The 12,766-nt window shown below is 43.3% G+C and overlaps 1 protein-coding gene across 1 annotated transcript in view; it reads left to right on the forward strand.

Moving 5' to 3' along the window:
* The first annotated feature begins 2,030 nt into the window (after nt 1-2,030).
* ptpn11a (protein tyrosine phosphatase non-receptor type 11a) overlaps nt 2,031-12,766 on the forward strand; it is a 58,149-nt gene continuing 47,413 nt past the window's right edge. Inside the window, exons 1-2 of the mRNA XM_043715532.2 lie at nt 2,031-2,268; nt 10,133-10,255. Of these exons, the coding sequence (XP_043571467.2) occupies nt 2,255-2,268; nt 10,133-10,255 (137 nt within the window). The 5' untranslated portion in view covers nt 2,031-2,254. The remainder of the gene's footprint in view (nt 2,269-10,132; nt 10,256-12,766) is intronic.

Raw genomic sequence — 12,766 nt, forward strand, 5'->3', positions numbered from 1 at the left:
CCCTCAGACAACAACTCACCAGAACGAAGGACCCGATACCCAGCATGAGCAAAACTAATGTAGTGTACAAAATCCCATGCAAGGACTGCACAAAACAGGACAAACAGGAAGACAGCTAACGATCCGCATCCACGAACATCAACTAGCCAGACACGACCAGCTATCCCTCGTAGCCACACACGCAGACGACAAGCAACATGAATTTGACTGGGACAACACTACCATTATAGGGCAAGCCAAATAAAGAACAGCCAGGGAATTCCTAGAAGCATGGCACTCATCCACAAACTCCATCAACAAACACATCGACCTGGACCCAATATACCGGCCACTACAGCGGACAGCTGAAACTGACAACCAGAAGCGGCAGGGACAGGCCACTATAAATGTCGGAGGAGACACCACAGAAGCGCTTCACAGGAGGATTCCCAAGCACTGAGGATGTCACCTAGACAGGGGACGAAACGTTTGCGACAAAAATTTCCAGCTCGGCAAACAGAACCACAGCAGATAAAGGGGTTGCTGCAATTCTCTCAATTATTTTAAGTTGCCACTTTTACATACATTTAAATATAATTTCTCCACTTTACTTTCAACTCTTATTGATTCGGCTTCCAGCAATGTTTATAATAGGAAATTCCATCTACTAACCCTTTGTTGTGGTAAAATTGTAGCATTTGCAGGAAAGTTGCAGCATGGAAAGCGGCAAGTTTACTGTCAGCCTGTCAAATTTACTGCAGCTGGGGGGAAAAAAAATCTATTTGCTACCTTGTGGGCGGCACAGTGGCACAGTGGTTAGCACTACTGCCTCACAGCGCCAGAGACCCGGGTTCAATTCCCGCCTCAGGCGACTGACTGTGTGGAGTTTGCACGTTCTCCCCGTGTCTGCGTGGGTTTCCTCCGGGTGCTCCGGTTTCCTCCCACAGTCCAAAGACGTGCAGGTCAGGTGAATTGGCCATGCTAAATTGCCCGTAGTGTTAGGTAAGGGGTAAATGTAGGGGCGTGGGTGGGTTGCGCTTCGGTGGGTCGGTGTGGACTTGTTGGGTCGAAGGGCCTGTTTCCACACTGTAATGTAATGTAATGTAATCTAATCTTCCACCGCCTGGTCTGTACTCTAGCAGATCCCAAAAACAAACCGTCCAGGCAGATTGAAGGTTTCTAATGCAAAAAAACCCAGAAATACCTAGAGAAAATCAGCAGGTCTAACAGCATCTATGGAAAGAGAAGCCGAGTTAAGATTTCGACTCTTCATAACTAGACAGTACTTATCTTCAAAACTAATTCTGACGAAGGGTCAACGGATTGGAAACGTTAACTCTGCTTTTTTCTCCCTCCAAATAAACCTGTTGGACTATAACTTGGCGTTGTGATTTTTAACTGTGTCTATAGGTGCTGCCACAACCGCTCAGCTTCTCCAGCTTTTGCTGTTTTTGATTCCAACATCCGCAGTTTTTGTTTAACATTATTGAAGGTTTCGGCCTTGACCACCAGAACATTCTCGAACCCCCGCCCCCCGCCGCCGCCGCCGCCGCCGCCGCCGCCGCCGCCGCCCCTCTTGTTTTCCTCACGTCCCCGAAAATCCTTCTACTCCAAATCGTTTCTAAGCCCGACATCCAGTTAATAAATGAATTCAAACCAGTCAAGACCTGAGTTATTGTTAATCGAGCTTCCTTTGAACCCTCTCAGATTCCGATGCGATAAACCTCTCCTGGCTACTGTCTCCGCACGCCGCTCACAATACGCATGCGGAAAAACCTTGCTCGAGCGCACGTTGTCTTGCCAGTAAAAAACATGGCGGCGCCCAAACCGGGACGAGTGGAATGACGTCACTGGGTTTCGCGAAGGGGGCACGGAGAATGCAAGTTTTACGCACGCGCACCAAAAGCGTTTCGGGGTGTCGCCTGACATTCTCTGCCCCAGCGTTCCACAACTACGCCCAGTCTTGCAGCGAGGAGGCTGATGCGTGCGTCATATCCGTGCGCGGTTGGACCAAGTGACGTGAATTTTCAGCGTCGTCGTCGCCGGGGAGGGAGAAGGAGCTGGGCGGAGATGACTTCTTCCCCCCCCGCGACGTAGTCGCTGTTAGTTCCTCAGCCGGGAAGAAAGAGAGAGAGAGAGACGCTGGGCGGGAAGAGCGGCCTGAGCTCGAGTCCGGGCCCCTCGCCCTATAGAAGCTACGGCGGCCCCAACTTTCGGCGGAGGCAGAAAATAACCGGCAGGCCAGTGTCGGAGGGAGTGCCCTCCGTCCATCACCATGACATCCCGAAGGTGGGTATAAGGGGGAATGGATGTATGGCGGGGAAGACGGGGTGGGTACAGTGCGGGTATTAGGCGGAGACTGAGGCCACGCCACTACTTGGGGGGTCTGAAATATGGAAACAGCCCCCCGGCTGCCTGGGAAATACTGACATTCAGTGATAACCTGGCCTGAACTTAAGGGACCCTGAGGGAGGAGAGGGGAAGTATCACTACTGGATCCAGGCGAAAGTGAGGACTGCAGATGCTGGAGATTAGAATCGAGAGTGTAGTGCTGGAAAAGCACAGCAGGTCAGACAGCATCCAAGGAGCAGGAGAATCGACGTTTCGGGCAAAAGCCCTTCATCAGGAATGCAGGATCTCACTACTGGATCTAGCCAGTCACTGAGCCAAAAGGCAGCGCTTGGAGTATTGCAGCTAGGCACAAACATGTTGTCAATCCCTCATTGACCTCTAATGTATCTACCTGTACTTACAAGTTCTCGCTCAGAGACTGCTGTGCCGAAGATAGAGTTGAACTTGGACCTTCATAAATAGCGCCTATGTTGGGTATGAATATGTTGAGGACAAATGTGCAGCCACAATAGTACAACTAAAGATGGGCGACTATATCCCAACTAGTAAGACTCTAGTAATGCTGATTTGGAAGCTTTTTGTCTATATGATGCCTTTAAATGCAGAAAACATTTTGATAACAGGAGATGTGAATGAGAGGGATCAGACACACAGTGAAAATATCATGTTTTTGCTAGGGTTTGTGGAATAAGGTACTGAGCAATTTATAAAAGTCCCTCAAAGCTATGCTGTCAGGCAAGATTCACCAGTGATTTGCATTTATGAAACCAGTTAAATTTGGTCAGATTAATGTAAAATTGTACCTGATGCAAGGAAATTTAAAATTTAAATTAAGTATTTAAAATTATCTTAAAATTAATGTGCAAACTTCAGGGCTAAGGTTAAAAAAAGATTTCAAATTTAAAAACCAAAAATGTGAAATTGAACTTAAATTATTCCACCTAATCACTCTGTACTTTGTCAAGGGGGAACAATTCATTTTGTCTAAAACCAAAAGAGAAAATGCTGGAAAATCTCAGCAGGTCTGGCAGCATCTGTAAGGAGAGAAAAGACCTGACGTTTCGAGTCTAAGTTTGTCAAATTCATTTTGTCTATTTTGTTATGAAAATTGAAATACCATCTTTTACAGAGCACTCATTAGATCATTGTGTGAAGGTATTTGGCAAAGGGCCTTGATCAGCCAGATGGCTCGGTGTTTAGCACTACTGCCCCTCAGTGCCAGGAACCTAAGTTCGATTCCAGTCTCTGGCCACTGTCTGTTTGCCCATTCTCTCCCTGTCTGCGTGGGTTTCCTCCGGGTGCTCTGGTTTCCTCCCACAATCCAAAGATTTGTATGTCAGGTGAATTAGCCATGCTAAATTGCCCATTCTGTTAGGTGCATTAGTCAGGGCTAAATGGAGGGGAATGGGTCTGGGTGGGTTACTGTTTGGAGGGTTGATCTGGACTTGGTGTGTTTCCATGTTGTAGATAATCTAATGGATTGTAGCGAAGAGGAGCAAGAATAATCCTAGTTTAAATAATGTGATGTAAATGACATGTCTAAAGTTATTGTCAGAGAAAAGGAGATTGAGATGAGAAATGATCAAGATCTTTATTATATCTAGACATAATTGGTAGTATGGAGTTCATAAGCTTTAATCTAGGGCTAGAAGGCAAAACTAGAAAGTTATCAAGATCTTGGTGAGACCCACAACTTTAAAAAGTTTTCTTGCCTCCTATGTCTCATTTGAGCAAGAGACATATGCTGTAGACTTCAACCAAAAACCATTCTTGCCATATCACCTGAATTTCTTGAAACCCTGACCCAATGAAAATTTGAATCGGCAGAATTATTGTGGACTAACTGCAAATGAGGATGATTGTGCTGTCTACAAAAAGCTTAACTTCAGGCCACAGGGTGTTACTTGGAGAGTGTGGCCTTCTGAGTAAAACTGTATTCCCTTCAATTGTTGGATCTTGCTTCATTCTTTAGGACATCAGATTAAAATGTCAGTGTTTTTACTTCTTGGAAATACTGACTGTGGTTGCACTGAACTGCCACAGGAACTTCAATTATGTTGAGCCTTGACAGTACAATTCATGTGCAAGTGGAAGTGTGGAGTTGATTCAGCTTTTCTCAGTTGCACATTTCTGTAAACATGGTACAAAGCAGACCCACCCACATTTACTAAGATTGCAAGGCAGAGAAAAGGACCAACGTGAAAGGAAATGACATTGCATGTTGTATGCAGGAAAAATATGACTTAGCAAAGGTCATATTACTGCAAAAGGACCAGCACCCAGAAGACCAAGGGGATAATGCCTGTTGATGCTATAGAGATAATGACAGCACTGAGCAGGCAGAGTAACCATGTACAGGTCATTCTGCTAGAACATGACAATTGCGTTCCTCTGCAACCTCTCACTATAGAAATTGTATTCTGGGAAGACTTGATAGAAAACTGCTGTAGAAGATCACTAGAAAATTGCTATATCCATTCAGTAGAAAGTTCATGTTATTCAAACAGCGTCCTTAATTTGTGAGTCGCATTATAGCCAATTCGAGTTGATAAAACACGCATTACACCAGAATAACCTGTAACTGTAAAAATAACAGCTGATTTTTACAAAGTGCTTTGCATAGTAAAATGTTCCATGATGTTTCACCAAATTTGACACCATGCAATACAGGAGGTATTGGGGTAGGTGACAAAAACCACCTTCAAAGAGATCACGAGACAGAAATCTAGGGAAGGTGTTAATGAAATGGGGACTTTGATTCCTGAAATTATGATCACAGATAGTGGTGAGTAAAATCAGGGATGCTCAAGCGGAAATCCAGGATTGCAGATAATCAAAAAGCAGTGGATCTGGAAAAGATTCTAACTCTTCTACATTATGAATCAGAGCATCAGGGTCATGGAAGGATTTGAAAATGATTAAAATTTTAATAGGGAGCCATTGTATGTTTGCGAGCAGGAGAGGTGTGGATTGAACTGGATTTGGTGAGAGATAGGACACAAGCCCATAGAGTTTAGGATGTCCTTAAGTTTACAGAATGCAGGAAGCCACCTAATGGTTTGCTGAAATATTTTTATAGTAATAAAAATATAGTTGAAGCAAATAAACTGCAAAGGAGCAATATTAGTGATGACCTGATTGCATGGTCAGAAGTACATCTTGCAGTCAAGTAGAACACAGTTGAAAACATTTTGGTTCGGGTGTACTGTGTAAAGTTTTGGCCTTTTTACTTGAGAAATGTAGTTTCAGAGGAGGTTGACTAGATTATTTCTAGAGATGAGGAGTTTGTCATGTGAAGAGAGATTGAGCAGTTTAGGCCTTAGCTTTCTGGAGTTTAAAAGAACGAGAGGAAATCTAATTGAGATATAATAGATATTAAAGGTGGTTGACAAAGTAGATATAGCGAGGATGTTTCCTCTTGTGGGACCATTCAGAATGAGTTGTCACGGTTTTAGGATAAGGGCTGACTAGCATAGAACAGATGAGGCAAAATTACTTCTTTCAAAGGATCGTCAATTGACGTATGGTGGATGCTGGGACATTGAGTAAATCTGAGGAGATAAACAAGTTTTTAATTAGTTATGGGCTGAAGAGTTTTGGAGAGTGGGCAGGCAAGTGGAGTTGAGGCCAAAGTGAGCTTGGCCATGATCATATTGAATGACGGAGCAGGCTCAAAAGGCTGAATTGCCTACTTCTACTCCAAGTTCTGATGGTTGCTCGGGTGAGGTGTGAAATCAGTTGTTCAGAGGTGTCTTTGGCATTTCTAATAGAGTCACAGAGATGTACAGCATGGAAACAGACACTTCGGTCCAATCCGTCCATGCCGACCAGATATTCCAACCCAATCTAATCCCACCTGCCAGCACCCAGCCCATATCCCTCCAAACCCTTCCTATTCGTATACCCATCCAAATGCCTCTTAAATGTTGCAATTGTACCAGTCTCCACCACATCCTCTGGCAGCTCATTCCATACACGTACCACCCTCTGCGTGAAAAAGTTGCCCCTTAGGTCTGTCTTATATCTTTTCCCCTCTCACCCTAAACCTATGCCTCTAGTTCTGGACTCCCCGACCCCAGAGAAAAGACTTTATCTATTTATCCTATCCATGCCCCTCATAATTTTGTAAACCTCTATAAGGTCACCCCTCAGCCTCCAATGATCCAGGGAAAACGGCCTGTTCGGCCACTCACTGTAGCTCAGATCCTCCAACCCTGGCAACATCCTTGTAGATCTTTTCTGAACCCTTTCAAGTTTCACAACATCTTTCGGATAGGAAGGAGACCAGAATTGCACGCAATATTCCAACAGTGGCCTAACCAATGTCCTGTACGGCTGCAGCATGACCTCCCAACTCCTGTACTCCATACTCTGACCAATAAAGGAAAGCACACCAAATGCCGCCTTCACTATCCTATCTACCTGCGACTCCACTTTCAAGGAGCTATGAACCTGCACTCCAAGGTCTCTTTGTTCAGCAACACTCCCTAGGACCTTACCATTAAGTGTATAAGTCCTGCTAAGATTTGCTTTCTCAAAATGCAGCACCTCGTATTTATCTGAATTAAACTCCATCTTCCACTTCTCAGCCCATTGGCACCTCTTGTCCAGATCCTGTTGTAATCTGAGGTAACCCTCTTCGCTGTCCACTACACCTCCAATTTTGGTGTCATCTGCAAACTTACTAACTGTACATCTTATCCTCGCATCCAAATCATTTATATAAATGATAAAAAGTAGAGGACCCAGCACCGATCCTTGTGGCACTCCACTGGTCACAGGCCTCCACCCACCACCTATCCAAATGGCTAGTTCTCCCTGTATTCCATGAGATCTAACCTTGCTAATCAGTCTCCCATGGGGAATCTTGTCGAACGCCTTCCTGAAGTCCATATAGATCACATCTACCGCTTTGCCATCATCAATCTTCTTTGTTACTTCATCAAAAAATTAAACTCAATATTAAGTTTGTGAGACATGATTTCCCACGCACAAAGCCATGTTGACTATCCCGAATCAGTCCTTGCCTTTCCAAACACATGGAAACCCTGTCCCTCAGGATTCCCTCCAACAACTTGCCCACCACCGACTTCAGGCTCACTAGTCTATAGTTCCCTGGCTTGTCCTTACCACCCTTTTTAAACAGTGGCGCCACGTTTGCCAACCTCCAGTCTTCTGGCACCTCACCTGTGACTATTGATGATACAAATATCTCAGCAAGAGGCCCTGCAATCACTTCTCTAGCTTCCCACAGAGTTCTTGGGTACACCTGATCAGGTCCTGGAGATTTATCCACTTTTAACCGTTTCAAAATTTCTCCTCGTCCAATACTGCATGCTGGACAATCAGTATGATGTTGAGGGTGGTCCCCCACCACCCTCTCTGACCTATCGCCTCCATCCCCACCCCTATTCACCTATTGTACTCTCTGCTACCTTTTCCCCAGCCCTGCGCGCCCCCCAAATTTATCTCACCACCCTGGAGGCTCCCTGCCTCTATTCCTGATGAAGGGCTATTGCCCGAAACATCGATTTTCCTGCTGTACTGATGCTGCCTGACCTGTTACCACAGTTGGTTGATCTAAAAACACATTGCTATCCTTATCTGGGCACGCCTATGTGTGACTTCAGACCCACAGAAATGTGGTTGACTCTAGGCAATTAGGGATGAGCAATAAATGCTGGCCTAGCTAGTGACCTCCACATTCCAAGAGATTTTTAAAACTGAGTGTCACTCATTATTGTTCATTTGAAAACCAGTGTTCTGTATTCAGATGATGTTACTGAAAGGTAGCATACAGATGTGAAGTAGGAAGGATTTAAAGAGAGATCTTTGGTGGGATGCTGAAGAAAATGGGGTTGAGAATAGGAAGTGTTGCTGATAATTTTCTGACTGGTCAGATAAAAGTGCAGTCTCACACAACTGAAGACAGGGGAAGTGTTGGTCAAGCTTTTCAAAGGCTGCAAAAAAGTTGTGAAGGGATGGTTTATCTCTATTATACTCACTTGGATGTCATTTGTGACTTTGGTAGGAATCATTTTAGACGAGTGGCAGAGATGGAAAGCTAATTGCAAGGATTCAAATGTGGAGTTCCAGGAAAGATGGGCACATTTAGGAAGTGACATGTTCAACGATTTTAGAAAGGAAAGGGATTTGGAGATGGGATGGCAGCTTAGAAAGACAAAAGGGTTGAGGGTTTGTTTAGGGCAGGAAGATAGTACCTATGGGGAATGAACTTTTAAGAATCAATTAACCTGGGGGCAAGGAAAGAAAATTTGATTGCTATCAGTTTAGAGGGATTAAAGTTGAGGGAGCTGAAAGTTAGGTGTTGTATGGGCCTCATAGACAAATGAGCTCAGAGAGAAGATGGGAAAGGAACTAGATAATGTCATTTGAAGACTTAGTCCTGAATGTGACTTCTTCCTAAAGAGGAAGCAGCTGATGATTGGATAGTCCCTGTGTTGGTGACAAAAATTTCTACAGTCTCTGTACTAATTGGAAAGTGGGGGTGGGTGAGATTGGTTTGTGAAGACATTTTGCAGTAGAGTAAAGAAGCCAGAGCATCTTGGTATTGCCAGTGATCCCAGAACGATGACCAATTTGGCTAGAGGAGAGCAGAACCTATGGTCCTTTGTGGTGTGGCAGATTTTGCAATGTCTGCCATATCTGTTCAAGGTGCTGATCATTGAACTTAAAGGGGTAGAGGTGAGGACTGTTCTTGGGAAATGGTGAGTATGAGAGTCACTGTTTTAATGGAAACGAGGGCATTAGATGTGAGGATGTAGTGAGCAAATAAATAAATAGAATGCAGAAATAGAACAGTAAAGGGAGGGTCAAATGTGATTGGGGTAAAGAGACAGACAGCAGCACCATTTAACAAATTATACTTCCATGTGCAAATATTGGAAATGATACTTCTACCATAAATAAGAGTGGACAAATAGATATGGTAGTGTTGGTGATTATAAGGAGAGTATGTAAGCGAGATGCTAAAGTGGCAAGTTTCCATGACTGTAATTTGATATTCACATGCCCCTCCAGCCATTTGAAGAGGAGGAGCAAAACATTAAATACCTCCAGGCGAAATGGCTAATAGCAATGACATTTGAACTCTACCAGAATTCTGCTGTTTACCCAGGGATATTGAGGTCCGTTTTATCTCCACTAACGCAGCTAAGATTGAAAGATTCTCTGTACTGACAAGAATAAAATCTGGGACCATCTGGATAAGTTTACTGGGTTATTGAGGCTCTTAAAATCTTTGATTCTGCAGCACTTAAAATATCAGTAGAATAGAGCTGGTGCTTAATGCAGGGAATGGTTTGAATCAGGCATTATGTGAGTTTTTAAACATTCTGAGAGATGGGTTAATTTGGATCCACCAGTTTATTTAATCTAAACTATGATTGTAGCAATAGTAAGCACAATAAAAAGATTAATTTCTCAAGCAAGATTAAATGTAGTTTATTTTCCTTTCAAAATGAATTGCATATCTGTTGAATTTTTTTTTGTCTGAAGGAATAGCCAAACACCCAGTTGGAAAAATATGATTGAAAATTTTTATAGCAATGTACAGGACCTATTTGGGGAAATATAATCCGTCAAGGCATAGTGCCTGTGCTGTTAGATAATCTCTCAATGCTGTTTTCACTGGATTATCTGTGTAATGTAAAACCTGTCTGGGGGAGAGCTGGTGTATCTGAAATGTTTTTCAATTACCAGCTTGATTAGGGCCAGCTGTCTAATGCAACACATTTGGAAAGACAAATTATTTCCAGATGTGCTTTTCTTGTTTTCCCAGGTGGTTTCACCCCAACATCACTGGAGTGGAAGCAGAGAACTTGCTGCTGACTAGGGGGGTTGATGGGAGTTTCTTGGCTCGACCAAGTAAGAGCAATCCTGGAGACTTCACACTTTCAGTGAGGTAAGAGTGAGGCTGATGGACTACAACAATCAATTCATTCAACAGTGGTGGGATAGCCCCACTAGCACATAAACTTGAGCCTGCTATATCAGCAATTAGAGTCCTACAGCACAGAAACAGATCCTTTAGTCCAACTCCTCCATGACAAGCGGGGTGGATGGTGAGAGAAGGAAGATGAGGAGGTGAGAGAGAAGCTAAAGAGAGCATGAAGAAGGAAAGGGTGCAAGTAGTTGCCCTGCTCATTGGCAAAAGTCAGTGATGGTGAGTCAGGACTGGCCATGCTGTGTATTGCTGAAAGTGAGAGCAGGAAACTCTAAGAATGATGCCACACTCGTGGCAGCTGGCTTTGGTCATCGGAGGGATTATGGTTAGACTAGATCAGTAGTTCAGGACCAGTAACTTAGAAGTTGCGAACTTGTATTTCTCTGTGGGATTAAATTCAATTCATGTGATTATTTGTAACTAATGCCAAGAAAAGTAGCAGTGAAAGCTGCTAAACTAAACTAACATGCCTCAGTGTTGGGTGGGGTGGGGCTAGTGTTAGAAAAGCCAGATTATTGACAGAAGGCATTCTACCTATGGCTGGTCTGTCCTTCATGTGACTCAGGTCTGCGTTATTCACTAAGTTCCCTTCAGGGGGTTAGCAGGTCTTCGTTCTATAAGCAAACTCCAAAGCAAGTGAAGGTGAGCAACACATTCAGCATTCCTAAAAGTTAGCTTGTTAACACAGCTGGAGCTATATTTCAAAATAGAGAACTTTGCCTCTTGACATCCCTAAAATTTCTTCTGTGTTTGCATTTTCACAATCAAGGCAGTACCTAAAGCAAAGCCAATGTTATTATGTTAAGATCTGTGACAGCCGATGTATGCATAGAAATATCTGACAGATTATGAATTTCTATTGAGTTAACGTTTTGCCAATATAACATGGTGGTATAGTGGTGAGCATAGCTGCCTTCCAAGCAGTTGACCTGGGTTCGGTTCCCGGCCATCGCAGTGTTGTGGTTCTTAATGTTTGGCCATGTCATTTGAGAATGAATGTTGGTCAGGGCACAGGAACAATACCCTTGCTTTTCATTTTGTTCTGTAGCATTTCTGACATTCCATTTAAGCAGATAGGTAAACTGTTTGCTTTGTGTCTCAACCAAAAGATAGCATCACCAAGTATGTAAAAAAACCAAAAAAAAACTGTGGATGATGTAAATCAGAAACAAAAACAAGTTGCTGGAAAAGCTCCGGAGGTCTGGCAGCATCTGAGAGGAGAAATCCGAAACCTGAGGTGCTGAGGAAGGGTCACTGGATTCAAAACGTTAACACTGATTTCTCTTCACAGATGTTGTCGGACTTGCTGAGCTTTTCCAACAACTTTTTTTATCTCTAAGTATGTAGTGTCTCTCAGTACCGTTAGTGTTAGACGTGTCTGCGAAGGTGAGATGAAAGTGAGCCATTGAACTTAAACCTACAGTGACTTGGGCAAGGACTATGCAGTACTCATGTTCAACAATAACATTTGTTTCGAAGTATATTCTTGTATGTGGATCTGTACCATCAGTTCACATATTTTGCATTTCACTTGTTTCTCTTTGGATCACCAACCTCCCCCCTTCACAAGTTGCTCACCTTATTAATACTCTCCTAAGGCTGGTGGCCTTTTCTTGATTTCGACTTTGGCAAGATGCAACTTGCTGAAGAGACATTTTTTTTGACTATGTTTAATGATACAAAGGCTCCTCCACCATAGTGTGCAATTTTGCACTTGATTGTGTCTTGCCTAGCATCTATGCATTGTGGGAATTAATGACATCAAGCTGAAACCTGAACAGTTTAAGTTGCTCCCTAATGCAGAGGAGAGGCCACTTATTCACTCTGTTGAGGTGAGATTAATTGCACAGTGTTTTGCTCATGACGGATTATTACCCAGATCCTCCAAACTGGCACACTCGTGTTCACTTCCTCCCTATGCCCCTATTTTAAAGCCTCGAGTTACAAATGAATTAAGAGCAGGAATAGGCCACTTAGCCCTTTGACCCTGTTCTGTCTTTCAATTAGATTGTGCTTGATTTGATTTTCACTTCAACTTTGTTTTTCCAACTACATAGATAACCTTTTGCTCCTTTGATTATCAAGAATCCATTACCTCTACCTTAACAGTATTCAAGATTCTGTTTCTGCTGCCTTTCAAGGAAGAGTGCGAAAGGAGTCATCTAAGACAAAAAAATGCTCTTATTTGTCTTAAATCAGTGACTCCTTATTTTTGAACAATGACCCTTAGATCTAAATTGTCCACCAGACAAAGTATCCAATCAAATTACTTAATCTTCTAAATTGCAGCTAATAAAAGTGAATTGTGTCCAGTCTTTCCTCACAGACCAACCCATCCATTGCAGACAGCACCTTTGGATTGTCTCCAGTTCATTTGTATCCTTTGTTGCATAGATGGCAATACTGTACACAGTACTCAAGATGAGGTCTCACCAATTGCCTGGATACCTGAAGCATTACTTTCCTAAA

This window comes from Chiloscyllium plagiosum, unplaced genomic scaffold (assembly GCF_037043375.1).
Source record: "Chiloscyllium plagiosum isolate Xiang-an unplaced genomic scaffold, Cpla_swu_hap1 HiC_scaffold_24, whole genome shotgun sequence".
In the NCBI taxonomy this organism is placed as follows: domain Eukaryota; kingdom Metazoa; phylum Chordata; class Chondrichthyes; order Orectolobiformes; family Hemiscylliidae; genus Chiloscyllium; species Chiloscyllium plagiosum.